Source organism: Mytilus trossulus, chromosome 7 (assembly GCF_036588685.1).
Source record: "Mytilus trossulus isolate FHL-02 chromosome 7, PNRI_Mtr1.1.1.hap1, whole genome shotgun sequence".
NCBI lineage: Eukaryota > Metazoa > Mollusca > Bivalvia > Mytilida > Mytilidae > Mytilus > Mytilus trossulus.
In genome coordinates, this window is record NC_086379.1 from 64,290,693 (window position 1) to 64,317,967 (window position 27,275).

The 27,275-nt window shown below is 33.4% G+C and overlaps 2 protein-coding genes across 3 annotated transcripts; both read left to right on the forward strand.

The window, feature by feature from the left end:
• The first annotated feature begins 7,336 nt into the window (after positions 1-7,336).
• On the forward strand, positions 7,337-13,990 carry LOC134725557 (uncharacterized). Its single transcript, XM_063589475.1, has 2 exons — positions 7,337-7,594; positions 7,833-13,990. The coding sequence occupies exon 2, from the start codon at positions 7,998-8,000 to the stop codon at positions 13,605-13,607; it is 5,610 nt and encodes a 1,869-aa protein (XP_063445545.1). The 5' UTR covers positions 7,337-7,594; positions 7,833-7,997; the 3' UTR covers positions 13,608-13,990.
• A 1,082-nt stretch (positions 13,991-15,072) lies between these two features.
• LOC134725558 (dual oxidase maturation factor 1-like) lies at positions 15,073-26,624 on the forward strand. 2 transcript variants are annotated; one of them, XM_063589477.1, is made up of 11 exons: positions 15,073-15,185; positions 17,936-18,133; positions 18,748-18,805; positions 19,304-19,441; positions 19,994-20,086; positions 20,970-21,123; positions 21,773-21,987; positions 22,343-22,465; positions 23,031-23,176; positions 24,709-24,848; positions 26,057-26,624. In XM_063589477.1, the coding sequence occupies exons 2-11, from the start codon at positions 17,954-17,956 to the stop codon at positions 26,094-26,096; spliced, it is 1,287 nt and encodes a 428-aa protein (XP_063445547.1). In that variant the 5' UTR covers positions 15,073-15,185; positions 17,936-17,953; the 3' UTR covers positions 26,097-26,624. The 2 variants fall into 2 exon arrangements, with proteins under 2 accessions (XP_063445547.1, XP_063445546.1); XM_063589476.1 differs by lacking the exon at positions 15,073-15,185 and adding an exon at positions 15,422-15,630.
• The last annotated feature ends 651 nt before the right edge of the window (positions 26,625-27,275 follow it).

Below are 27,275 nucleotides of genomic sequence, written 5' to 3' on the forward strand. Positions count from 1 at the left end.
TAGTACAGATTTGACAATAGATAGATAGCAACATAACTATTGGGTGGTTTAGGAAGAAATGGTCAAAAGGCCAGTATGGGTTTCTTCCTCCATCTTGGATTGTAAAAAACAGAGAACCAAAGGTCCATATTTTCTATCAAGTTAGCAAAATGTGATACAGGAACACAGATATTTAATGTGCATTTTCATTTAAAAGAACCAATTTATAAGAATATAACTTACAAATATAAATATTTTTTCAAATGTTGATTAGTTTTGGTTGTTTTTATTATTCCTAAATTGGCATTTCAAGGGGAGGTAACTCTAAAACAGTGCATTTTCTGAAAGATTCTACATGAAATTTTCCTATTTTGTATTTTAGCCGGAAAAAACGTACGGTGACCATATCTTTACTTTTGATATTCTCAAAACATTGTCTGCAAGCTATATTTTCCTAAAGTATTTAACAATTCTATCATTTTGTTAAGTTACTAATCACAGAATGGTGTTTTTTCCCTGTATAATCCATACAAAATGGGTCATTTTGTCACGTCCTGTAGCTTGAGAAAATGGACGATGACCTATCATTTCTATAATATTTTTCAACATATATCAATAGATACTACGTTTTGGCAAAGTATGAACAAATACTATCATTTTTATTTTAGACTCCTATATCACCTTAATTGAACAAATCTACACTGAACACACACAACCAGCTTCTCAATTATCGAGATTGATTGGGGATGCTCTTTTTATATTTTCGTGATCCGTGTTCATGGAAATTTCTTTTCGGTGCATCGTGATTGACAAAAAAATATGTAAGGTCAAAATTAATCCTTACTTAGTCGCACCTTTTGAGTTTCATTTCGAAATTATGACTTTTTAAAAGTCGCAATTTCAATTCAACAAAAGTATCAAATTTCAAATGTTTAAAAGTCGAACTAGAAGATTTTAAATTTTAAAATTTTGATTTGAGAGTCAGGACTGTTACTCCCAGAACAGTTGATTTTCTGTCGTATATGCACGGTGGACAAATGCCTGTCTTTTTTTTAAATTTATAACTGTCATGACTGTAGCTTTTTATTAAAATGATCAAATGGAGAGAAATGACTTTAAAAAAAAGAGGTTAAAGATACCAACAATCAATTAATCAATCCAATCTCAATTATATTTTACTTCCAATCACAAACTTTCAAATTCATCGAATGAACTAAATTATAGGATGCGAGTTTATTCCGAAAGATAAGGATTGCAAAATGATAATCAAATTGAGAATGGAAAGAGGGAATCGGTGCCAAAGAGACAACAACTCGACCAAAGAGCAGATAACAATAGAATGCCACCAATTGGTCTTCAATGCAGCGAGCCGGAAAATCCTGCACCCGGAGACGTGCTTCAGCTAGTCCCTCAACAAAACGTTATACTAGTTCAGTGATAACGGACGTCATATACTTAACTCCGAAATATGTAAAAAAAATTCAAATTTAAAATTTAAAGCATAAATTATTCGCTTAACTTAGGATTTTCTTAGCCCAGGAATAGATTACATATTTTGATCTGAGCATGTACAGACGAAACGCGCGTCTGGCGTTTCAAAATGAAATTATAAGTCTGGTACCTTTGACAACTAGTAACCATGATATGGAAGAAAGCGGATGTAGGGCAACATAATCTTATCTACAATAGAACTTTCATTAAACTTCCTGTAAACAGGACAAATTTCTCTGTACTTTTGATTTTTACTATATTGATACTGTTAAGGTAGCACAATACAAAGATTTTTTTACTTCCAATCACTAACCTTTGAAATGCTGTAACTTTCTTATGAATGCATAGAAAATAATAAAAGAGGTATATATAGATAGATAAAAGATTAATCTTTTAAATGAATGCAATATTTTTATTATGCAATCATTATGTAATTAATTATTACGTAATTAGTGGCAAAATCTAGGTAAGTTCACTTGAATGAATTTAGCTCTGACATCTCTTTTACTATACAGAAAATTTTAACGAAATCTTAATCAACACATCATGGGCTTCAAAAGGGTGTCTCAGATTGTCTCTATGGTATTTCATTCTCTCATAAATCTCTAATTAGTGTAAACATCCTAACCACATAAAAGAAGATAGTGTTTAATTAGCTGTAAAATTTGTTCTATACATTCTATCTGAAATCTGAGACACCCTTTTGTAGATAATGGCCATAGGAACAACATATAATAAAATCAACTCTCTAGGGATACCTATGCAGAAGCTAATTTCATTTGAAAGTGGAAATTTGGTGAAAAATATTTTAGACACAGTTAACATTATAATTGGTTACATAATTGTTGCATAATACTAACATTGCATTAATTTGAAAGAGTAATCTGTTAGCTATCCAAAACTACCATTTTTATAAATTTTCAAGCATTATTAAGAAAGTTATAGCATTTTAAAACTTGGGAGTTGGAGTAATACAATATTTGTATTGTGCTACCTTAACTTTAGCCACCCCAATGAATCATATATACTAGGAACAGTGCATTTTTTATAGTAATATTTAACGGACAAAATATATTCTTATGATGGACTTCAAATAATCTTAGTGGAGATGGCAATGATAAGAGGCTCCTGATATGGGACACCTCTAGCCAATGTAGAAAAAAACACGAACAATAAAACGCATAGTAAAACTCAGATTAAGAGAAGTCCGACTCCAATGTAAGAATAGGTAACAAAAGAAACTAAACAAAATGACAATAACACACAAATTAACTAAAGAACTACTAGCAGTTACTATAAACATGCCAGCTCCAGACCTCAATAAAACTGATTGAAAGATTATGTGTTCATCATATGACTATCTAGAACAATCCATATCATTAAGCTTGTCATGCCATAGACTCTGTTGCTTCACAATAGTTTAGCTTTATATATACATTATAGCTTGTGAATATATTTGTAAACAGTAATGTATAAGTCCTTGTAAACGCAACTTTCTGGTTTCAATATTACCTCTGAATTAAGGAGCATTATTATCATTTGACGCTTGAAATATAACCAACAACTGAAAATACTTCAAAAAAATGTGTTCGTTTTTGGTTGCATTTCCCCCTTTCCCACGCACTTATTAGTCTTTTGATATTTAGCGGAAATGAATCCATTCTTAACATAACAATCAGAGTTTCGTCTAAACATACACGCAAACCTACAATTGTTCACATACTTCATTTTGTATTTTTTTTGTTTCAAACAATATCTTCCTTTTTATATACATAATCCCTATTTGCAAATGACTCTTCTTTGAGTAGCTGTAAAAGCATCAATAAACGACAGTATATGCAAAATCACGGATTGCAATCTTAAGGTAACACGATACCGAATGACGTTACGCCACGAGTTATCGTTCCTGGCGTTATCGAATAACGTTCACACATTCAAGCCAATGCATCAGGTTTTGCAATCACAAAGTGATAAAATTATAAAAAAAATATTGGGCATTTATGTGACATTTTTAATGGTAACTCTATCTGGATACTTGATGGAGTAAAGGAAAATAGTTCCGGAACGGAAACGATTAATGAACGGAGTTTGACTAATGTCCTGACAACCTAACAATGTCCTGACAGAAATGAAAATGCTAAATACTTGATCTATTATTGGGAGGATTAACTTGAAATTCGGGACCAAGCAAGATGAAAACTTTTATTTAATAAATAAAAGGGAAAAAAATGAAAAACTTAAATTTTTTTAGAGTTAGAAAACTTGACCTGACCAAATTGACTTTGAAACTTCTTATATCCTGACAGCTATGAACCAGCGATTTTTTTTTATTATTATTAACAGAATAGAAAAACTCAATAAATGGCAGATTGACACATTTAATACAATAATACAAGAAAAAAAACAAAACTTGACCTGACCATCCACATCTTTCCTGTGACTAATGTCCTGACTGATCTAAATTGTTTATAACTTTTTTTGTCTTTGAAGGATCTACTTCAAATTTGATGTCAAGGACGATCCTGACATCAAATATAGAGATATAAGAAACGGATCATTTAAAAATAATAATTAAAGAGTAAGAAACCGATGATGACCTTACCAACATCGACTCTGCCCAGAATTTTGACCTGACCGATGAAAAAATGTTAATAACTTTTTTTATTATTGCTCATTGTAAAATCTTTAAAAATGCATTACATTACTTTAAAATTTTCTGTTTCTTTAATATTTAAGCGTCTGAACGATTTATCTAAATATAATAGACTGAGTTTTATCACAAGTCTTTATTCTTGGTATACGTTTGCAATTATACATACTTTTTCATGATGAATGCCGTATTCCCATGAAATTTTGTTTTGAAAGTAGAAATCTAATATATAGAAACTTAGAATGATGTGTAAAAAACAAGGGGAATTGTTGGTATGTATTAATTCGTGTAAAAAATACGGGGAATTGTTGGTACATCTATTAATTCGTGTTAAAATGGTCGTCAAAAACACCGCTTGGGCACAGTGGATAAAAGGAAATTTATCTGGATGAGGATACGGATAGAATTAGGCGATAATGCACAATACAAGCAGACTTTGCAACTCATACAAAAATAGTTTGTTTGTATGGAATATTAAAAAAGTGGTTAACTTGGTTATTTTGCCGAAAATCTTTCTCTATGTTACAGTATAAAAAGTCTTTAAAATTCATTGTTCTGTACAGAGTAAATCCGATATAGTTCCGGGAATATTTGAAAATAAAGTGCTAGATTTGTAATCCTATAGACCAAGTCTATACAGGATGGACAGCAACATCGGAATGAAGCCTGAAAAAGTTCACGTAGGCTTCGGATTTTTTTCTGGACAAACTTTTTGTTTTCGCCTTCGGCGAAAGTTAATCTATTTTTTTAGCGACAAGTCGAAAACAATTTTTCTTTCAATTTTAGCTTTACATATAGTTGCAGCTGAGGGTGAAACAAACATTTTTTTTCTCAGGGTCAAAAACAAATTATTTTTTTCTCCAAAAAATGGAAACAAACTTTTTTCCCCAAAAAAATCCATAGCCACCCCTCCCCCGAAAATCAAATGGTTGCTGCTTTAACGTCTGGAAAAGCCCGAGGAGTTTCACAGTATTAAAAAAGAAGTTTTTAGAATAATCATGCAACTTCCATGTAGATCTATATACATGTAAAAAAGAACTGTATGCATTTATTTCTGTGGATAAATGTACAATATAAAAATAAAAACATATACATGTCTGGCCTTTGTTAGTCTTATATTATTTTAATTTTATTTTCTTGTGTACACTTTGGAAATTAGTATGGCGTTCATTATCACTGAACTAGTATATATTTGTTTAGGGGCCAGCTGAAGGACGCCTCCGGGTGCGGGAATTTCTCGCTACATTGAAGACCTGTTGGTGACCTTCTGCTGTTGTTTTTTTATTTGGTCGGGTTGTTGTCTCTTTGACACATTCCCCATTTCCATTCTCAATTTCATGTATATTGTAATACTAGTATAAAATGTATTAGCATGAGCTTTAGAAACACGATGGAAAGCGAGACTCGCCGAGCGTTCCACTTGTTTCGTAGCGAGTGCAAAAACCTTTTATAATTCTGACAATGTATATTGCACATACTTTTATATTTTGTTCATATCCTACAATTTACACCCGATCGCAGAAGCCGTGAAATTTGAATGTTATTTTATAATACACTTGGTCTTCTCTCGACCGGCAGTACAATGCGTCCAAAGTGAGGCGTCCATTTGGCCTTGCGGGATGTATTATTTATTGTACACTTGCTTCTTGAACATGCATAAAATAATTGCCACTGGACGTAAATTTTCCAGCAATCAATTCCTCAATTCAAAATCGCCACTTGAAAGTAATAGATCTAGAGTACGCAACATCATATTGTTTCACCCGTGTAAATTCGACCGTCAATCCCACACTTGATAGATTTTTTGCTTTAGGTTTAAATTGTGTACCTGTTTTTTAAAGGTGCGCATATCGTCTGGATTTCTCATTTTTTTTTGTTCATGACAGGTTGCTTGATTAGGCATTTTCACATCGGCCGATAAATTATAAAGGCCCGCAGAGTACAGACTCCGGGTAACATCTCCTACATGTGGAATTTAAAGCTTGGGCTTTTATGTTTCGCAGTTTGTTTTACTTATAAAGAATGCATATATGATCTCAAGATTTGTTTTATAAAATAATTTTCTACAAATGACAGACTATTGAACTATAAATAGTGAAATTTTGCATACAGTTTGCAATGTTTGTTCGACTTGCTGAGCAAGCAACTCACACAAATTTACCACGCAAAGTACACTATACTAATGTACAAATGTACGTAGCAAGTCAAGAATATAAGTTTTGAATTTTACTTTGAGTTTTGTTATTTTATTTATCATGCATATTTTCACTTGTATTTTACAAAAATATGAAGGTATTATGCTCGTTAAGTGTAAAAATCAGACAAGATTAATGTTTAATTCATGTTAGTGAAATTTCTATGTGCAGGACGAAATAAATTATATCAGTAGAATCTCATATCACTAGGAAATTTACGACAACCTGACAGGGGAAACGAAAATAAAATAAACACCCTTCAGATCCTGACACATTTTGTGTTTTCCATTTCTCGTATCTCTGAGGAGAATAACGTTACATTCTGTTTTCAATAACGTCACACGTTTTCGGTCAAATTCTAAGGGTATCAATCAATTTTGAAGCCATTTATCTCAAAAACAAGGATGGTGACATATGATTTTCTATACATGTACGAATTCAGTTTGTAAGTCTAAATTTTATTTTAGTTTTTTGTTGTTCTCCGTATATAAGAATATAGCCATCCATTGGAAAATCTAAAAAGGTTAGCCGAAAAACAGGCATTTCCCCTATACACCTAAGTAAATTTGTCGCCCAAATCGACGTTTTCCAATGAAAATACCAAGAAAACAAAAATGGTGACCCCCATTTTTTATTACATATTTCGATGTAACTCGGTGCAAAGAACGCGTATGCCAAAAAGTTTGAAAATCGGGAGATATGCCATTCGGTATCGTGTTACCTTAATATGCATATGCCAACAAAATGTCTTGCAGTACCAACAATTAGAAAAAATGTGACATTAGACTTTATATTCCACGTTCTGTGTATCCAGTTGATGCTCTACACCCCTGCTATGAATAAAGGGGGAGATGATTGTATATACAAACATATGTTTACCCGTAGCAGTTTACTGTATGAAGAAGATAGTGCATTAGGTCTTAGATTCGATATCCTGCTCGATCAAAACCGACTTAAAAGTTACCATTTCGTCTGGTTCCCCTTCAAGCATACGGTATTTAGGAATAAGACCATTGTTAGATTTGAAATGTAATTCCAAATTGTTGGGTTACTTCATTAATTATTACTGAAGTTATTTATTTTAGTTGTAATACTTGTAGATACGATTTTTGGGTATTTGCGCATACATGTAACGTTGCGCTCTTATGAATTGTTATATTTCCCGTTTTTAAAGTTTTATGACGTTTAGCTTTTACGTACGTTACGTTGTCTAGTTTTTATTCATTACAAATTATTTGATTACGGAGACACATCGTTATTTATAGAGAGATCATAATCGGTAAGAAATAATTTATGTACATTTTTAAGAACAATATTTATTTAAAGAAGAAATATTAAGAATTGTAAAAGTACTTATAAAAGTAATATTTATTTCAATTAACTTTTTACTTTAACAAGTTATTCATTAAGCGTGAAAGAAAGTGTTTCCTATTGTTTGTTTAGTATTATGATTTTAGTGTTTTAAGTTATATTTTTACTTACGATGTATGTTTATGTGTATTTGTATTCTATTGTAGAGAATCGGTTGATATAATATATGAGTATAAGAAGCCAAAATTAAGTGTAATTTTGAGGAATAAAAGATACATATTTATACCGCATACTTGAATTATCGTCTTATTATAATTTGATGCCTGCCTGAATGATGTGATCCGCTACAATTCTCGATTCACTCCAAAAAGATGGATAGCGAAGAAGCGTATGAAGAATCTCGGAAGAGAAGAACAGTTAATTTATCTCAGCTAACTAAGTTATACAATGAATTAGAAACAAAGATGATTTCACGGGATAATGTGAAAACTGTGAAAACATTATTCACAAAATTGTGCGACCGATATGAACAATTTAAAACTGCACATCTGGAATGTTTGGATTTGTGTACAAACTCGGATATTTTTGAAACACTAGAAATGAACTTTGATAGTTCACAGAAAAACTTTACAGAATTTCGTGAAAGATTCAATGAATGGATGCGCGAACCAGAAATTGCAAAAGATGAAGAAGACAAGAATAGCCGTGTCACGTCGGTGTCTCGGACTTCATCGTCAACACAGTATAGGCTAAAGCTAGCGAGGGCCAACCGCTTAAAGGCCGAGGTTCAAGTGAAGAAAATGGAAGAAAAGCAAGAACTAGAACGCGCTCGTCGAGAAATAGAAATGAAAGAACAGATGTTAGAAAGAAAAAGTCAGCTAGAAGAAGCAAAGTTAGAAGAATCTGTGTGGCAAGAAGAAGAAGAAGATACTGAGGTAACATTTAAGAACCAGCAAAACATAAACGTGCCATTTAACACAGAAAATAAGACACTTAATAATAAGGAACATGTTACAACAAAGAGTACAGAAAATGCCGTTTCAAGGATAGAGTGCACCACTGCCGGAAGTTTACAGTCAAGCAGCAGCATCGATACTGCATTCCAAAGATTAGCATCAACACTACAAGAAGGATTCAATCTACCTAAACCTGAACTTTTGACTTTTGATGGAAAGCCCACAGATTACTGCAAATTTATAAAGAACTTTGAAACGAATGTTGAATGTAGAGTTACAGATGATCAGTTAAAGTTAAGTTATTTAATACAGTATTGTAATGGTGAGGCTAAATCTTCGATTGAAGATTGTGTATTGTTAGAGAAAAAGGGTTATGAACGTGCTAGGTCTATTTTACACTCACGTTATGGCAGGTCACACATGATAGTTAGGTCTTATATAGAAAATCTTGTATATGGTGCCCCGATAAAGGCGTCAGATTTTGAGTCACTTTCAAAATTAGCTCTTGAAATGCAAAAGTGTGAGATAACTTTATCACAATTAGGATATGTTTCTGATATAGATAATACTGATAATCTTAGAAAGATTGTAAAGCGTTTACCTATGCATTTAAGGGTAAAATGGGTTGATATTGCTCATTCCATAACTGAAAATGGTAGAGAACCTAGATTTTCTGATTTGGCAAATTTTATTGATAAAAAGTCTCGTCTAGCTTCGTCAATGTTTGGTCTAGATCTCGTAAGAGAAAACTCAAATACATATAGAAAAGATATGGACAATCGTACTGATATGAATACAAGAGAGAAGGTATCTACATTTGCTTCTAATAATATGTATGACAGCAAGGCTACGACACAAGATCGTAAATGTATTTGTTGTAATGGTACATGTAATAATTTAGAATTGTGTGTAAAATTCAAGTCTATGAGTTTAACCGATAGAGTCAATTTTGTAAGAACTACTAAGCTATGTTTTAATTGTTTAAAGGGTAAACATTTTTCAAGGGACTGTAGAAAAGCTAAAATGTGTACTGTAGAAAATTGTAGCTCTAAACATCACATTTTAATGCATAGTTGGGGTAAAAATAACAACACTGATCACACGACTACAAAGGTAAGCGTCCATTGTTCATCCGCCGGGACAGTTATTAAGAATTGTCTAGGAATTATACCCGTCGAGGTTAAAGGGTCAAATGGGAAAACTTGTCAAACTTATGCCTTGATTGATGATGGAGCGGATAAAACGTTATGTGACGAGCGTTTAATAAAAATGCTAGAAACCGAAAGTAGACCGGTTACATTTAAAATGACAACAGCAACAGCACAGCGAGTCCGACATGAAGGTCAAGAGGTTGACTTACATGTACAATCAGTTGGCAGCAACTGTCCGATAACACTTAGTAAGGTATGGTCAGTTAAAAATCTACCGATATCGACACACTCAGCCGCAAATAATAAAGATATTAAGAGTATTAAACACTTGTCAGATATTTATATACCAGAAATAAGCAGCAATAAAGTTCTGCTTCTAATAGGCACCGATACACCAGAAGCACATATTCCCATAGAAGTGCGTTCAGGAAGTAGTCATGAGCCATATGCCGTACGAACACGCTTAGGATGGATCGTTAGAGGACCAATCAACAACACAATCACCAGTGATGTAGTAAACGTCAATTTTGAGCATGCAGATAATGTAATTTTGCAGCAGCAGTTAGAGCGACTTTGGACCACTGATTTTCTCGATCAGCCTAGCACGGAGAAAGTATGCATGTCTCTGGAGGATAAGCGCGCCTTGAAAACAATGGAATCAACAATAACCTATGAAGATGGACACTATAAACTCGGATTACCGTGGCGGGATGAAAATGTAAAATTGCCGAATAATTTGCCTTTAGCACATGCTCGATTAAATCAATTACACCGCAAATTGTCACATGATCCGAAGCTGCATGAGATGTACACAGCAACGGTAAGTGATTATATACAAAAAGGATATGCAAAGGAAGTTACTGATGTAAGAAATGAGTCAAGTCACATATGGTACCTTCCACACCACCCTGTCACAAATGAACATAAACCCGGAAAGGTGAGAGTAGTCTTCGATTGTGCAGCCAAATTTAAAGATGTTTCGCTAAATAGCCGATTATTACAAGGTCCAGACTTTATGAACAGCTTGGTAGGAGTTCTAATGAGATTTAGACAAGACCACATTGCATTAGCTGCTGATATAGAGGCTATGTTTCATCAAGTCCGCGTGAAAGACGATGACTGTGATGCTTTACGATTTTTATGGTGGCCAAATGGAAACTTAAAGGTACAGCCAAAATGTTACCAGATGCAGGTTCATCTGTTTGGTGCAACATCATCGCCCAGTTGTGCCGCATACGCATTGAAAAAGACAGCTATCGACAACGGTGAATTATTTGATACAGAGATATCATCAACCGTAGAAAGAAACTTTTATGTAGACGACCTCTTGAAGTCAGTGGACACGGAAGAAAGGGCCGTTCAGCTTGCAACGGATTTACGAGAAATTATGAAACGCGGTGGATTCCGATTAACGAAGTGGTTAAGTAACAGTAAAGTCGTTATAAACGAAATACCGAATTCGGAACGAGCACCTTCAGTTGAAATTTTGAAGTCAAACACAGCTTTGCCGACCGATCGCGCACTAGGCGTAATATGGGATGTAAATGATGATGCCATCAAATATAAAGTCAAACTCGAGGAGAAGCCGCTGACAAGACGCGGAATAACTTCTACAGTAAGTTCGATATTTGATCCACTGGGACTCATAGCGCCAATCATTTTAAAAGGGAAAATTATATTACAAGAACTTAGTAAACAGTCAATTAAGCTTGGATGGGACGATCCTATACCAAAAGAAAAAGAAGAAGAATGGATAAAATGGAAATCGACTCTGCCAGAAATTGAAAATATATCAATACCTAGATGCTTCAAGACAATAGACATGAAAGAAATATCTGATGCTCAACTTCATATATTTAGCGATGGTTCTGAAATTGGTTATGGAGCATGCGCTTACTTACGTCTAGTAGACACTAATGGAAAAGTGAACTGTTCACTTATTCTGGGGAAATCTCGTTTAGCGCCATTAAAACAGACAACAATTCCCAGACTAGAGTTATCAGGTGCCGTTGTTGCTTGCAAACTTTACGAAATAATTAGAGACGAATTAGAGATTAAGATTGACAGCGTAGTATTTTGGACCGATAGTATGATAGTACTTGGATACATTAAGAATGAATCTCGTCGTTTTAAAACATTTGTTGCAAACAGATTGAGCAGCATTCACGAGTTGACATCACCAAGTCAGTGGCGATACGTAGATACAAGATCAAATCCTGCCGACATAGCATCTAGAGGCATTCTAGCTACAGATAATAAGCAGATCAAATTTTGGCTCCATGGACCAGAATTCTTGTTGAAAGACTCGTATGAATGGCCGAAACCAAAAGCTGTATCAACGGTAGACGAGCAAGATATTGAGATCAAAAAGGTTGTTATGATTAACTCAACTACAACTGATTCGATACGCGATATAATTACATACTTTTCAAACTGGCAAGTATTACAACGGACTGTAGCATGGCTAATCCGTTTCAAGAAATATTGTATACGTCGTTTCTTAAAACGAGACGATGAAATAAAGACAGACAGCTTAAATGCCGATGAATTACAGGAAGCAACAAGGTATATATTGATACATGTACAACAAGAATCATTCTTAAATGAAATCAAAATGATTGAAAAGCAAAATCCTGTTAAGAAAGATAGTCGTTTAGCGTCTTTAAATCCTGTTATACATGATGGGTTATTGCGTGTCAAGGGACGTCTCAACTTGTCACTAAGCAAATGTCCGGTCATTATACCAAATTCTCATCACGTGACCACTTTGATAATCAGGTCGTTTCATGAACAAAATGGTCATACAGGAATGGCACAAGTGCTAGCATCATTACGGGAAAAGTATTGGATTTTAAAAGGACCTAGTACTGTCCGAACAGTTTTGAACAGGTGTGTAAGATGTAGACGATATCAAGCACCGCTTTGTTTTCAGAAGATGGCTTCTGTTATAGACGATCAGAAAACTCCTGATAAACCACCATTTACCTTTGTTGGAATAGACTACTTTGGTCCATTAAATGTTAAAGTTGGACGTTCAGTCGTTAAAAGATACGGTTGCCTTTTTACATGTCTGACAACAAGAGCTGTTCACATAGAAGTAGCTCATAGTTTGACTACAGATTCCTTTATTTCTGCTTTCCAACGTTTTACGAGCAGACGAGGCATACCTGAAAAGGTGTATAGTGATAACGGGACAAATCTTGTCAGTGGAGAATCGGAACTTCGGAAATATATTGATCAATGGAACAAAACAAAAATATCCAGTTACATGTCACACAAGGATATTAATTGGACTTTCAATCCGCCAAACGCTAGTCATCGTGGTGGTGCATGGGAAAGAATGATTCGTACGACACGCAAAATTCTCAGAGCTCTTGCAAATGAACAACTGCTTACCGACGAACAGTTACTTACCTTTATGGCTGAAGCCGAAAGAATCGTCAATGATAGACCGATAACAGTAGTCAGTAATGATTCTCGAGATTTGCCAGTTCTCACACCGAATATGTTGTTACTTATGAAAAACAACACTTCAATACCGCAAGGGGTGTTTGACGAGAAAGATGTGTATGCTAAAAGGTGGTGGAAGCAGATACAATACTTAGCCAATGTATTCTGGAGACGTTGGTTACGTGAATATTTGCCAACTCTACAACAGAGAAATAAATGGCAAAGAGAACAGCGAGATATAAAGATTGACGACATTGTAATCGTTGCAGATGACCATACACCGAGAGGACAGTGGCCATTAGGCCGAGTAATTGAAGTTATTAGGAGCCGCGATAGTCTTATACGTAGTTGTGTGATCAAAACAAAAGAGTCAAAATTTTTAAGACCAGTAACAAAACTATGCATACTTGAATGTTCTCAATAGAATTTACAATAATTAATTGATATTTTATTAGTTTTTTGTGTGATGACAATTTTTAAGAAATGTCATGGTGGGGAGTGTTAGATTTGAAATGTAATTCCAAATTGTTGGGTTACTTCATTAATTATTACTGAAGTTATTTATTTTAGTTGTAATACTTGTAGATACGATTTTTGGGTATTTGCGCATACATGTAACGTTGCGCTCTTATGAATTGTTATATTTCCCGTTTTTAAAGTTTTATGACGTTTAGCTTTTACGTACGTTACGTTGTCTAGTTTTTATTCATTACAAATTATTTGATTACGGAGACACATCGTTATTTATAGAGAGATCATAATCGGTAAGAAATAATTTATGTACATTTTTAAGAACAATATTTATTTAAAGAAGAAATATTAAGAATTGTAAAAGTACTTATAAAAGTAATATTTATTTCAATTAACTTTTTACTTTAACAAGTTATTCATTAAGCGTGAAAGAAAGTGTTTCCTATTGTTTGTTTAGTATTATGATTTTAGTGTTTTAAGTTATATTTTTACTTACGATGTATGTTTATGTGTATTTGTATTCTATTGTAGAGAATCGGTTGATATAATATATGAGTATAAGAAGCCAAAATTAAGTGTAATTTTGAGGAATAAAAGATACATATTTATACCGCATACTTGAATTATCGTCTTATTATAATTTGATGCCTGCCTGAATGATGTGATCCGCTACAACCATAGTCTGGTCTTTTCGAATTGAACCTGTGTTTCCTCGTTTCAATTGTTTTACATTGTCATTTCGGGGCCTTTTATAGCTGACTATGTAGTATGGGCTTTGCTCATTGTTGAAGGCCGTACGGTGACCTGTAGTTGTTAATATCTGTTTTCATTTTGGGATCTTGTGGAGAGTTGTTTCATTGGCAATCATACTACCTCTTTTTTATATTATGTATCTGAGAAAGGGATTTCTTTGTACTGTTTTACCTCCTATTATTACCTGAATATTGTCGTTAAACAGATATATGTCGCATATATAAGTATATTTATTAGCAAAGAATGAGTGGTATGCATATCATATAGCATGTGGCTAATAATTTCACCAGCATAGGTGCCCGAGTGGTATTCTAGAGTAGCAGGCGCAGTAAGCTGCCATGTTCAAAGTTTTTGCCCTCTCCTCCCACCCATTTTTTTTAGCAAAAGTAAATATCTACTCAAAAAATTAAAACTGAAAGGAAATAAAGACAAACTATAAACTAATAAACTATGGAAAGCTTCTTTTTATTGCCTCCACTTTTAGAAGTGACCCCCTTTTTTCTCGTCCACTCACACGACACTGTGCTCTAAGTTAAAAAAAAAACCAAGTCTTTCAATCGCATTATACTCTCATCATCAAATTCTCATGTTATCGTGACCATCAGATAACTGGTTGAATTTAAAAAAATAATAAATTCAATGTACAACCCGGTTTAAAAATAACACTATACACTGAGACTATACATAAAATGATTAAAGCACCAGGAAGTTTACATAAACTTAAAACTAATTAACATCCTTGTATAAAATATTTGATATACAGGGAAGTGAACAACAAGTAAGTTGTATTTTCACTATTATAATTGAAAAGTAAAGTAATTAACATAAATTAAGAAAATTTGTCTGTATTTGTATGTAGATGAATGACCTCTTTCTTGAAGGTTGAACTCTAGAAGTTCAGAAATTACAATTATCAAGACGAGACTGTCAACTCAAAAACAAAAGGCGACCTTGACTATGAGGCTCTAGTAAAAATTAAAAAAGCTTATTCAGAATGAACATTATACGCGAATTATTTTACAATGATAACAACATAAAGTGTGAACTAATCTTCTTAAGGCATACACTAAATACTTAAGATCGAACGGAAGTATTTGTCCCTTTCCTCCTCTATCTAGTTGTGTCATATTTCCGATCTTGATATCAATTATTTGAGACTAAATAGATAATATTATATGGTACAGTGGAATAAATAAGGTGTGAAAACTGTTCGACAATCCAAGGTAACGTATTCTGTTGTACTAAGCCTGTTAAATTTGATGTTTCTGACATTTGAAATGTTCAAGTTGAACTCTAGTCTACTCAGATCTTTCCGTACGCCAAATAAATTAACAATACTAATAGTACCTCACTTTTAGATTTAGAAATTGTGAAAATTAATGACCTAAAAACTGGCAAAGGAGTAGGTCCGGTAAGCACCGATTTTGGCCTCAAATTGCAGGTTCATCTGACGAAAGATTTTGACCACTTTTTAGACACTTAAGTGTCTATTTCATTTGAATCAATTATTTTATGTCAAAGATTTTAACTGATTTAGTCATTAAAAACCATCCGATTCAAGCTCAAATATGAAAAATCTACCAAATATGCCTAAAAATGTAACTTTTCAGATGGTTTTTGTCAAAAATGAAAGTGGCCGCATCCGTGTTCATCCTCAACCTTTATATATGTTATGTATTATCATAAAATACAACTTACATTTCAATATTAAGGATGAACACGAATGCGGCCACTTTCGTTTTACACGATAACCGTCTAAAATTTAACTAAAATGCTAGAATTGTGAAGTTTTCAGTAATTTAGCATGACTTAAAGGTGCTAGTACCCGATATATGTACATTGTATTGTCAAAATCAGCCCAAATTTATGTAGCAGAAGCATTCTACTGTCTAATAAATAACTAAAAGTTTACATTTTAACACTGAATTTTGTAAAACTGCTATATTTTGGGGACAAAAAGGGGTCTTTCTGAACCTACTCCTTTGACAATCTTTCAATCGACAAGTCGAAAGATATATATCCTGAACCACAAAAATGTTGGAAATAATTCTGCATGAATAATGAAAATGATTATTTATGCCAGTGGCGGATCAAGAAATTTTATAAGTGGGTGCCCAAGAGGTCGCCCGCTCCGGGCATGCTCCAGTGATTCCCTATTATACCGGGTAATCAACCAAATTTCCATGTCTGTCTAAGAAATATTTCTTACTATTTCTTACCATCAATTATTGACCCCCCCCCCCCCCCCCCCCGGAATATCAACTGGTCGTATACTATATTATACGTTCACTGGATGTGATGAAAGACAGTAAGATCTTGACAAGTATACCAACAATACTCTCTCTGTACGCCCACCCGAATCCATTACTGTATGTTTTAAATACACATATATAAATATATATTCTCCTTATCTCTTGATTTATTTATTATGTAAACTTATGTTTTTATATTGTAAAAATTTCATCAGAGGTAAAGCTAAAACTTTAATGATTGTCCTAATATAAAGCGTACACACAATTGCTCCGGTATCCGGATACACTCATATAGACATCGTATAAGATGTTGAAATCTTTTCATCCCTGACAATGCGTTTATCATTTCACAGGTCAGTGCGTCAAAAATATTTTAAATTTTAAAAATATATTGCAAATGTTACCTTTTGGATCAATACTTGTCCAGTCGCTTGGTTGTATTTTGTATTTGAATTGAATAACAGTGTCTTCAGCAATAGATTTTTTTTTTTTTCTATTCAATAAAACAGGTTTTTTGTCGAAAAGTGTTCCAACTAAAGTCTTCGCCACAGTGTAACTGTTTCTATGCAACATTTCAAGCTTTGAAGCTGTAAAAAAACATTTATATATATATCAAACACTGCACACCAGTTCATATCAATAAAATCAGCTGATCCAGGATGCAAATTGAATATTCCTCTTATAACTGTCGTATCTCTCTATTATCTACAGTTAGAAAAAAATAGTAACAGATACCTTTCAAAAATGCGGACGGACTATCATTTTTTATTTTTTAAAATTGATAAAATTTTGCGGCTTCCTCCAACAGTCAAAGAGAAATAGAGAGAGTTAGTTCATTGCCTTCCCCTAATTAATGCCTATACCATGATACATATTGTATGACTAACTGGGAATTCAATACTAACTGAGTATTATACTGCAATCTACATATATAAGTATAGCAAATGGACACGGGAAAAAGTCTATGTAAACTAGTGTTTTGATCTGTTAATTAATTTGTAAAGTTATGACATATTTGCCACTGAACGTTATAAACACGCATGTATATTATATACTTCCTATAGATATATTGTAACTACAAAAAAATCCACTCACAGTTGATAATCTCATAGCGGGAATAACATTATACAGTACGAATAAATTTGAAGATTAAAAGTCATAACCTGGACACTTTGATAAACTGATATATACCTGCTATAGAATATAGTTTCTATCCAGTATTGTGTGTACTTAATTGTACAAAAGGCTAGGCATTGACTTTACTCCAATCTTTCAGAACTTAACTACAGCCATCATGGATGGAGTCATACCAGCAGGCATATTTAATGCTTTCCGGACGAATGGAGCACCTACATATTATGGTCCTAACCAAACACCATTTGAGGCAGATATTCTAGAATCTGGATTCATATTTGCCTTTGTGATATTAGCGATATCTTTCTTTGTAGTTTTACCAGGAATACGAGGGAAAGAGGTAATATAATTATTAACACGTTCATGTCATGACATATTTGCCACTAAACATTACTCATGTATAGTAAATACTTTCCATAGAGATAATGTAACAGCATCAAAATCCAGTAACAGTGGATCACTAGTATCTCATGGGAAATAACATTATACTAAATTGTTCAGATCACTTATTTGAATTGTCAAGCCGCTCGATTTGTCAAACAGAACCCTGGCAAATATACCCTGTAAATATTCGTTTTACTCAGTTTCATGGTACACACTATTTACACTCTAAACGAACTTCTTGCTAACAGCAATTTTGAACATTAGGTGTTGGATTTTTTTTAAACTTTTTTACATATTTTGTTGAAGGTGTTTGCCAGTTTTTTTCCGTGCTATTATGTGAAGAGTCAAAAATTAGTTTTATGGTTCAATAAATTCAAAATAAATAATAGCCATTCATTAAATAAACATATAGAGTATATTACTACGAGTTTCAAAGTATTTCACAATCAGACATTATGACAGAGAACAATCATAAGCTATAACACTTCATGTGTAAAATCTTATAAATTTCCGTTTTCTTTGAAATTTCCCATAACATGATTGATTCTCCTTTATTTATTTTTATTATAGAGACTATTTGTATTCATACGGGTAACAGTGACACTGTTTATTGGTGGAGTTATAATGCGTATGTATCTGTAAACTTAAAAGATAAATAAAAACCCCGCTCGTAATATATATTAATAAAATAGGACGAGAAAGCAAGAACTGTAAATTAAAAAACTATAAGAAGTATTTGACAAATTGTGAATAAAACCACAAATGAAATCGAAATACACACAGACAAATTCAAGCATAAAAAGTATTCATAAATAAAGGCAACAGTAGTTAACCGCTGTTCGAAAACCGTTGTTCGAAACTCGTAAATCGATTGAAAAAAATCAAATACAAACTAAGAATGAGGGAAACGTATCAAATATAAGAGGAGCAAGCAATACCAAAGATTGTAAATCAAGGGTAAAGATTGTAAATCGAGGGTAAAGAAGATTGACTCGGATAGGGACTGCACAGCTGTTGCTTAATACAAAAACTTGAGTACAAAGAAAACAAAACAATCTCTCTCAAGAAAACGTAATGTTTGTCTGTAAACAAGGTCATTATTTTAACTGTATACGTATACTTCCAGTCGCAAATTTAAGTATGGAGTGGGAAACTGCTGAGCTAAAAAATGTGCCAACTAAATATAAAGCAGGAGAAAACAGAGAGATACACGCTGATATAAAAGTACACATTGGTTTTAGAGGAATTAATATAACTATGAAAGGTCAGTATGGCAAAACATTCATTATCATCACATCATGTAAGTGAATACTAACGATACAAACGATACAAAATGTTTTCAACATCAAAAAGGGAAACTAAATTGCCTGAAAAAAATGTTTAGAAAGGGAATAAAACAATAATTCGTTTCCAATTACATTCCAGTGGTCGAACAAATGAAACTTTTTATATTCACAACTGGTTTTAAAACAAATGTGTTAATTCCGATGCAAACACCTTATATAAAGTGAATCAATATCAAAGCAAAAATTTGCAATCACTAATGATGTATCGTAACTATATCCCTTCTTAATCAGATCGTTATCAAAGGTACCAGGATTATAATTTAGTACGCCAGACGCACGTTTCGTCTACATAAGACACATCAGTGACGCTCATATCAAAATATTTATAAAGCCAAATAAGTACGAAGTTGAAGAGCATTGATGATCCATTTTTAAGACAGATTGCCAACTAAACTAACGGATTAAAAGACTAGCGATTGACAGCTGCTGCCCTTGATATCAATTAATCTGTTATAAACTCTTTTTTCCAGGCGAGCCAGAAATACAATTAAACGAGACAATAAATTATAACGAACATTTTGACTGGAGATGGGAACAAGGCAGATTTGGATTTGGAATTTTTGGTATTTATTGTAGAGATTAAAAATTTGCTTAACTTATAAAGCGGAAAATGAGGAAATAATAGTCTTAAGCAAATTATGATAAGGTTAATGAATACAATGTCTTAAACACCAGGAAACACGGAATAACATTATATATGTATTTTATGTATTTATGGAATCAGTTTACAATGAAAATATAATATTCCTGTTCATTTTTTGGTAAGCAAAGTATGATAATTCAAGCTTAAGAAGTGATCGTAAAATCGAATATTTATATTGCATCAGAGCATATACGCATTCTACTTTATAAAATAAAATATAAAATAAAACATATTTTTAGCAATGAAACAACTTAAATGTCAGTTAAACATACAGTCAATGATAGACTTTGAAAAACAAAAGCTCTTACTCCAAAAATAATTTAAAATTAACTTCTAAAAAGAATATGCAGGAGATGACGTAAAACACCGACCACTGATCAACTTTAAACATATAAAATACGACTATATAATCTTACAACAAACATAAATACAAGTATGTTCAGTCTAAAACTTTACGAGACGGATAAGTTTAGGATCTTAACGAAACCTGCTCCCGAATCCTAGTTTCATGCTGTTATTTGCATTTCGTTTATTATTTTATAAAGATGCGTTAAAACTAGTCTGAATATTACTGAATTAACGGTTGTATATATTAGAACAAATTCAAACACAACAAACGATACCTAGGAGCAAAGGTTTAGAACATGGTAGATAATAACATATAACAGAATACCGTTCCTCTCATTACTTAGTTATTCAAAGAATTGAAATTAGCCATGGTATTGGTGACACGAGAAATGAAAACTTGCAGGCTTGATTCACACCTTAAAAAATCCATTGACACGATATTTTCCCATTTGTAGCCGGTCGTTTTAACCGTGAGTACAGAGAAGCACAGTTCCGTGGGTTGCCGCTGCCAATTCTGTGGATTGCCGAATATTTTACATTTGATGGTGAAGGTATACGATGGGGTCGGCATTATCGGCAGGCAGGATGGTATTCTCATATCATGATGTGGTGAGTAGCACTTAGTCTTATTATACATTTGATGGTGAAGGTATACGATGTGGTCGGCATTATCGGCAGGCAGGGTGGTATTCATGATGTGGTGAGTAGCACTTAGTCTTATTATACATTTGATGGTGAAGGTATACGATGGGGTCGCCATTACCGGCAGGCAGGATGGTATCCCCATATCATGATGTGGTGAGTAGCACTTAGTTATATTATACATTTGATGGTGAAGGTATACGATGTGGTCGCCATTACCGACAAGCAGGATGATATTCTCATATCATGATGTAGTGAGTAACTTTTATTCTTATAACTAAACATATTTGATGGTGAAGGTATAAGGTGGGATCGTCATTACCGACAGTCAGGATGGTATTCTCATATCATGATGTGGTGAGTGTAAAACATCTGTCATATTCTTGGCTTAGCAAAGTCAAGAAAATGCTGGGTTGGACTCGGTTAAAAATCTTAACCTCCTTGTATTAAGACAGTTGTATAGACAAATGAGACACCTGAAAAGTCATTTCAAATGTTTTATTCATAGAATGTATACACGATTTCCTCTTAATGCCACCCAGAAATATTTTTTTTTCTCAATTTGCCATTTTGTGTATTCAGAACTCAACCTCAACTCGTTTGTATTTCATTGTAGGTTGGCTCTTCCATTATGGTTTTTAACCATCATACTGTTCTTCGTACTGTTAAAGTATGGAGCCTACTTCTTAATGTTGACTGGAGGAGTGATGGTGATTGCGAACATTTTATGGTCTACCATCAGGAATTTTAATGAACTAGAGATACCATTGGCTTCTGACCATGTTTTGAAGTTTACGTATGGTGGTGCCTACTATGTGAATCTCATAACAGGTCAGTTTAGACACATACCATGCATTTGTTAACTTGATTTTGAATACAGCATATGTGTATATAAACAGTAAACGAACAAATATAGGCAAATTTACGGTATGGGGTTTTCTCATTGTTGAGGGTACTACGGTTGCCTATAGTTGTTCAATACCACTTCCTTTAAATTTTGATGTAAAGTTGTCTTATTGGCAGACATATCCCTTTGTGTTTTATAGGACGAAAAACTCCATATAAAAGTAACTCTAACTTATAATTTTATATCAAAATACTTTCATTTTATTTTTTATATGCGGTGACTCTTGTGATTTTTTCTCTCGGGAAGACATATTATACATAGTTAATTATTGTATTACAGGAGTTCTCTGTGTTTTGCTTGGAGCTATCATTTATATAATGGACTTGAGATTTCCATCAGTTATCGCATCTTTCTTTGGTGTTGATGTACTTCAGGATGAGTTTGATGATGCTACTGTTGAAGGTAATTATTTCAAGAACTGCGTTTGGTTAATCCATAGCATAGAAACTTGCCCAAGTCAGATGTGTATCATGATTGTAAATTATCGTTTACGTGCTTTCTGAGAAAAAAAAATCACCAGTGGATGATTTAGGGGGCTTGGGCGTTCCCCTTTTTTACCTTCTAATATGGATAAGGCATAAACTTTTTACTTCCACTGCCTTGTTGTTGCCTCTACCACCCTTTTCAATATCCTGTATCGGCATCCGCTCATGTATTCCTGCTATACATGTCTCTATGATACAGGTTAATAATTTTCTTAACTATACATCTTGTCAATTCATTTCTTGGTTTAAAAAATGTATGCGATGACCCTATTATCCAATCTGAAAATAGAACATAGAGGTTAATCATAGAAGTCTAAAGGAAAATGTTGAAACAAACAATTCAATTGGTCATAAATTGAAATTTAATTCAGATAATGATAAGGGGTCTTCAGTTGCTATTGCAAGACTACAACGTTCGCATTACACGAAGGACATATACTGACTAGTAAAGTCTTATCTACATTTTCTTAACTGATTTGTAGATGATGCAAGCACACCAAAGAGCGTGAAAGATGAGCCAGACCAGAATGGAATGGAAATGAGGGGAATGTCATCAAAAGATAAATCACAAGCAGCAACTGCTGATGACGAGGAAGAAGAGAGTGATGATGAAATTTATGAGGCTCCAGTAAGTGTTTGTAACGCTTAGCACGAAATGAAGAACCATCTTGATAAATAACTCATATAGTAAAAGTTACAATGAAGTGCTAAATATAATTTCTTTTTTAACTTCTTAAAACGATTAGGTCATAGAACCAGAAAAAAGGAAACGGTTTGTTTATATACGGGTAGATGAATGGATATAGGAAGATGTGGTGAGTGCCAATGAGACAACTCTCCATCCAAATAACAATTTAAAAAAGTAAACTATTATAGGTCAATGTACGGCCTTCAACACTGAGCCTTGGCTCACACCGAACAACAAGCTATAAAGGGCCCCAAAATTACAAGTGTAAAACCATTCAAACGGGAAAACCACCGATCAACGGTAAATTTAGCCTGGTATCTATGATGTGTTTATTTACAACGACTGTGTCGATGCCACTGCTGGTGGAGATTTATTTCCCCGAGGATATCACAAGCCCAGTAGTCATCACTTTTTTGTGCTGACATGAATTGTCATTGATAAGGTTATATTTATAAATTTACTGTTGAAAATTTTGATTTTTTTAAATACTAAGGTTTTTCTTCCTCAGGCATATATTACCTTAGCTGTATTTTGCAAAAAAAATTATTTTGGTCCTCCATGCTCTTCAACTTCGTACTTTATTTGGCTTTTTAAACTCTTTTGGATTCGAGCGTCACTGATGAGTCTTTTGTAGACGAAACGCGCGTCTGGCGTATATACTAAATTTAGTCCTGGTATCTTTGATGAGTTTATATACATATGAGCAAAAATAAAAGTTTTGTAAACACAATGAGACAGCAATTGAAGAACACACAAAAAAAGCAAGATACTAAAAGAGGTCAATAAACAGCCTTCAACAAAAGAAATAAATCCTCATCAACCATTTTATTGAATCAAAAAGAAAACTTACGGACAAGTCCTTTTAGCTTTATAAATGAAACAGTGTACAAATGTATAACCGAAAATAGCTATGTAAAATACCACAGTGTATTACCGTAAATAGCTATGTAAAATACCACAGTGTATTACCGTAAATAGCTATGTAAAATATCACAGTGTATAGCTATGTAAAATACCACAGTGTATTACCGTAAATAGCTATGTAAAATACCACAGTGTATAGCTATGTAAAATACCACAATGTATTACCGAAAATAGCTATGTAAAATACCACAGTGTATTATCCGCCTCGTAAACAGAGAAATACCATAATTTATCAAATACTCGCAGATATAATTGTTAAATGATCTCTGTATGCGAAATAGGATTTAACAAAAAGCCTTTTCCCATAATTTGAAGAGAAGGTAAGGTCTATGTACAAACAAGAAGTTTCGTCACTTTTTTGTTTTGTGTTGTCTGTTGACACGTCTTTGCTTATCTTTTATTTTCTAGTCTAATTAACTTTGGTAACAGTTTCATCTATAGGTGTCATGCTCATTACTGACTGTGTATATAGCTGGAATCTATGCATTTCTGTATCTGTTTAAATGTGTGTTTTTTTCCTTTTGATAAAATTGTTATTTTTTTAACAGACGTTTGCTCAGCAACCAACAATGATGACTTCAATAAAGAAGCAGAGGTTTACTAAACGTGTGGGACTACAGGCACCACGGAGACGTCCTCCACCACCTATACCGGGGGAAGATCCAGACGAGGATTATGAAAATGTCAGGTAAAAAACTAAAGAAGAATATTTACTTTAAATTAGAAAGACGAAGTAGATTATATATAATACATAAACCATCAGTAATGGTAAAAATTGTACATATGATATTTTAAATATATATATCTTAAATCAGACTTCAGATTCTTTTTACTCATCATACATAAGAGTTCCTTTTTGTCTTCATTCTCTAATTTGTTGGACCGGGTTCTCCTTTTTATGCCCCATTCATTGGCATTATGGTTTCTGGTCTCTGCGTCCGTTAGTCCGTTCTTTCGTCCGACTCTCCCGCCTCAGGTTAAAGTTTTTGGTCGAGGTAGTTTTTGATGAAGTTGAAGTCCAATCGACTTGAAACTTAGTACACATGTTCCCTATCATATGATATTTCTGATTTTAATGCCAAATTTTGAGTTTTTATCCCCATTTTCACAGTCCACTGAACATAGAAAATGATAGTACGTACAAGGGACACATTCTTGTTTTTTTTATCTTTCTCTTTTTCAACACCCCATTATTATGTATTCTTTATTTGTTGACCCTTTATTCTGCACCGTTTGTCCATCTATTCTTTAAACCTATAAACACCCTCATATCATAATGCTAAAGATTGATGGCTCCCAACCCTGTCCCCGGTGAGGCACTTTTTTTCTTCTACCAAGATAATGAGAGATGTATGACTTTCAACACGGACCCCTCCAATGGGGCATTGAATTTTTTCTTTACCACGTCAACAATATCACCGTTAAGATAAAGAAAAGTAGTTTTAAATTTAAAATTGAAGACATATTCGGTGCATGTTCGTTTTACACCCATGCACTTTATACTACTAATACAGCATATTACCGTAAATCACTAAGTAAGTGAAATACTATAATTACTGCAGATGAAAATTTTAAATGATCTCTATATTTGTAATAGGATTTTTGGAAAAGGCAACCTCAAAAATGGAGGAAGGTAAGGTTTATGTACAGACGAGAAGTTTTGTAACTGTTTTGTTTTGTGTTGTCTGTATAATTGCTTTGTTCATTTAATTTTGTTTAGTTAATGTTCCAAAACTTCGGCTTTCAGCTAATTAACTTGGTCTATTCCATACCTCATTTGCTACTCTATGCATGTGTTTAGAAATTGATATACAAATGGACTAATGTACTAGTTGGAATGTAATTTAATTTGTACTTAGACGGTTAGACTTATAACATTTCCCACCTTTTTTGTAGCCGACCAGATCAAGTTCGACTGAATATGGGATATCACTAGAAGAAACAAAGAACGTTGATATTATATGAGTCAGGATGTTTTGAGATCACCAACGAAATACACTTACTAATATGTGATATTTTAAAAACAATGGATATGAATATCATGCCTAAATTAGCCTTTGTATATAATTATGTTATATTTTGTACTTTCTGATTCCACAACAATATTAATACTGATATTATATTTGGTTATAGCTTTATGTATCTTTTAACTCAAAAATCCAATGACTATATTTTGTAAATTGTTTGGAATCTTAAGATAATTTGTTTGAACTATTGTATAATTTTTTTTTAACATCTTATTAAAACAACAATTTTATCTAGTTTCAAACTGAAAACCAGATATTTTTCTTTTAACTAGGCTTTTTGGCTTTGTTTATATCATTCCCTAAAATGTTCACCGTCTGAAAAAAGTACATTAGTTTTGTTATATAGCTTTTATAGTATGTACTATACTGTTCATCTAGCTTAGTAGCTCATGTTTATTTTTATACTACAATTTCATCAATAAAAAATATATTATGTGTTTAGTATCATTATTACCGTCTTTTGATATGTATAACGCGCATTTGTGTATAGTGTGCACCCCTTTATGGTCCAAGAAACGGGAGAAAAAAGTTTATTAGTCGTATAATACTCCTGGAAATTTTCGGAAAAGTTACAGCACCAAAATCGGCAAACAAGAAGTCTATCGGTAAACAGGAAGTTTTTTAAATGACCACCAATGTCAACACAAGTCTTTTTCTTTGTCGTTCCTACATACTTCACATAACCACAATGAATTCACTTTTGATATGATTTACAATAACAGACTGCGATGTGAAGAGGTCAACAATTCATCATATCAAACTATCAGTATTACCCGGTTTAACTTTTAACTCTCTTCGGACACCAAAACATATCTTACAAAAAAGACCCAATAACATAGAGCAGGTAGACAAAATGGAAAAAGAAAGAAGAAACTACATGACATACAAAATAGCCAAATTTTAGATTGTTTGACTGATTGTTGCCGGGGTTGCTCAGTGTCCAGTGGCAAATAGCACATGCATTTTCAGGACGAAAACAATACATAAAGACAATAGATACGATAGGTTGGTCCTGTGTAAGGGGTCTACCAGGATGAATGGAGAATTATTAACTGATATGAGCGAATAAGCCTTACGCGGATAAATCA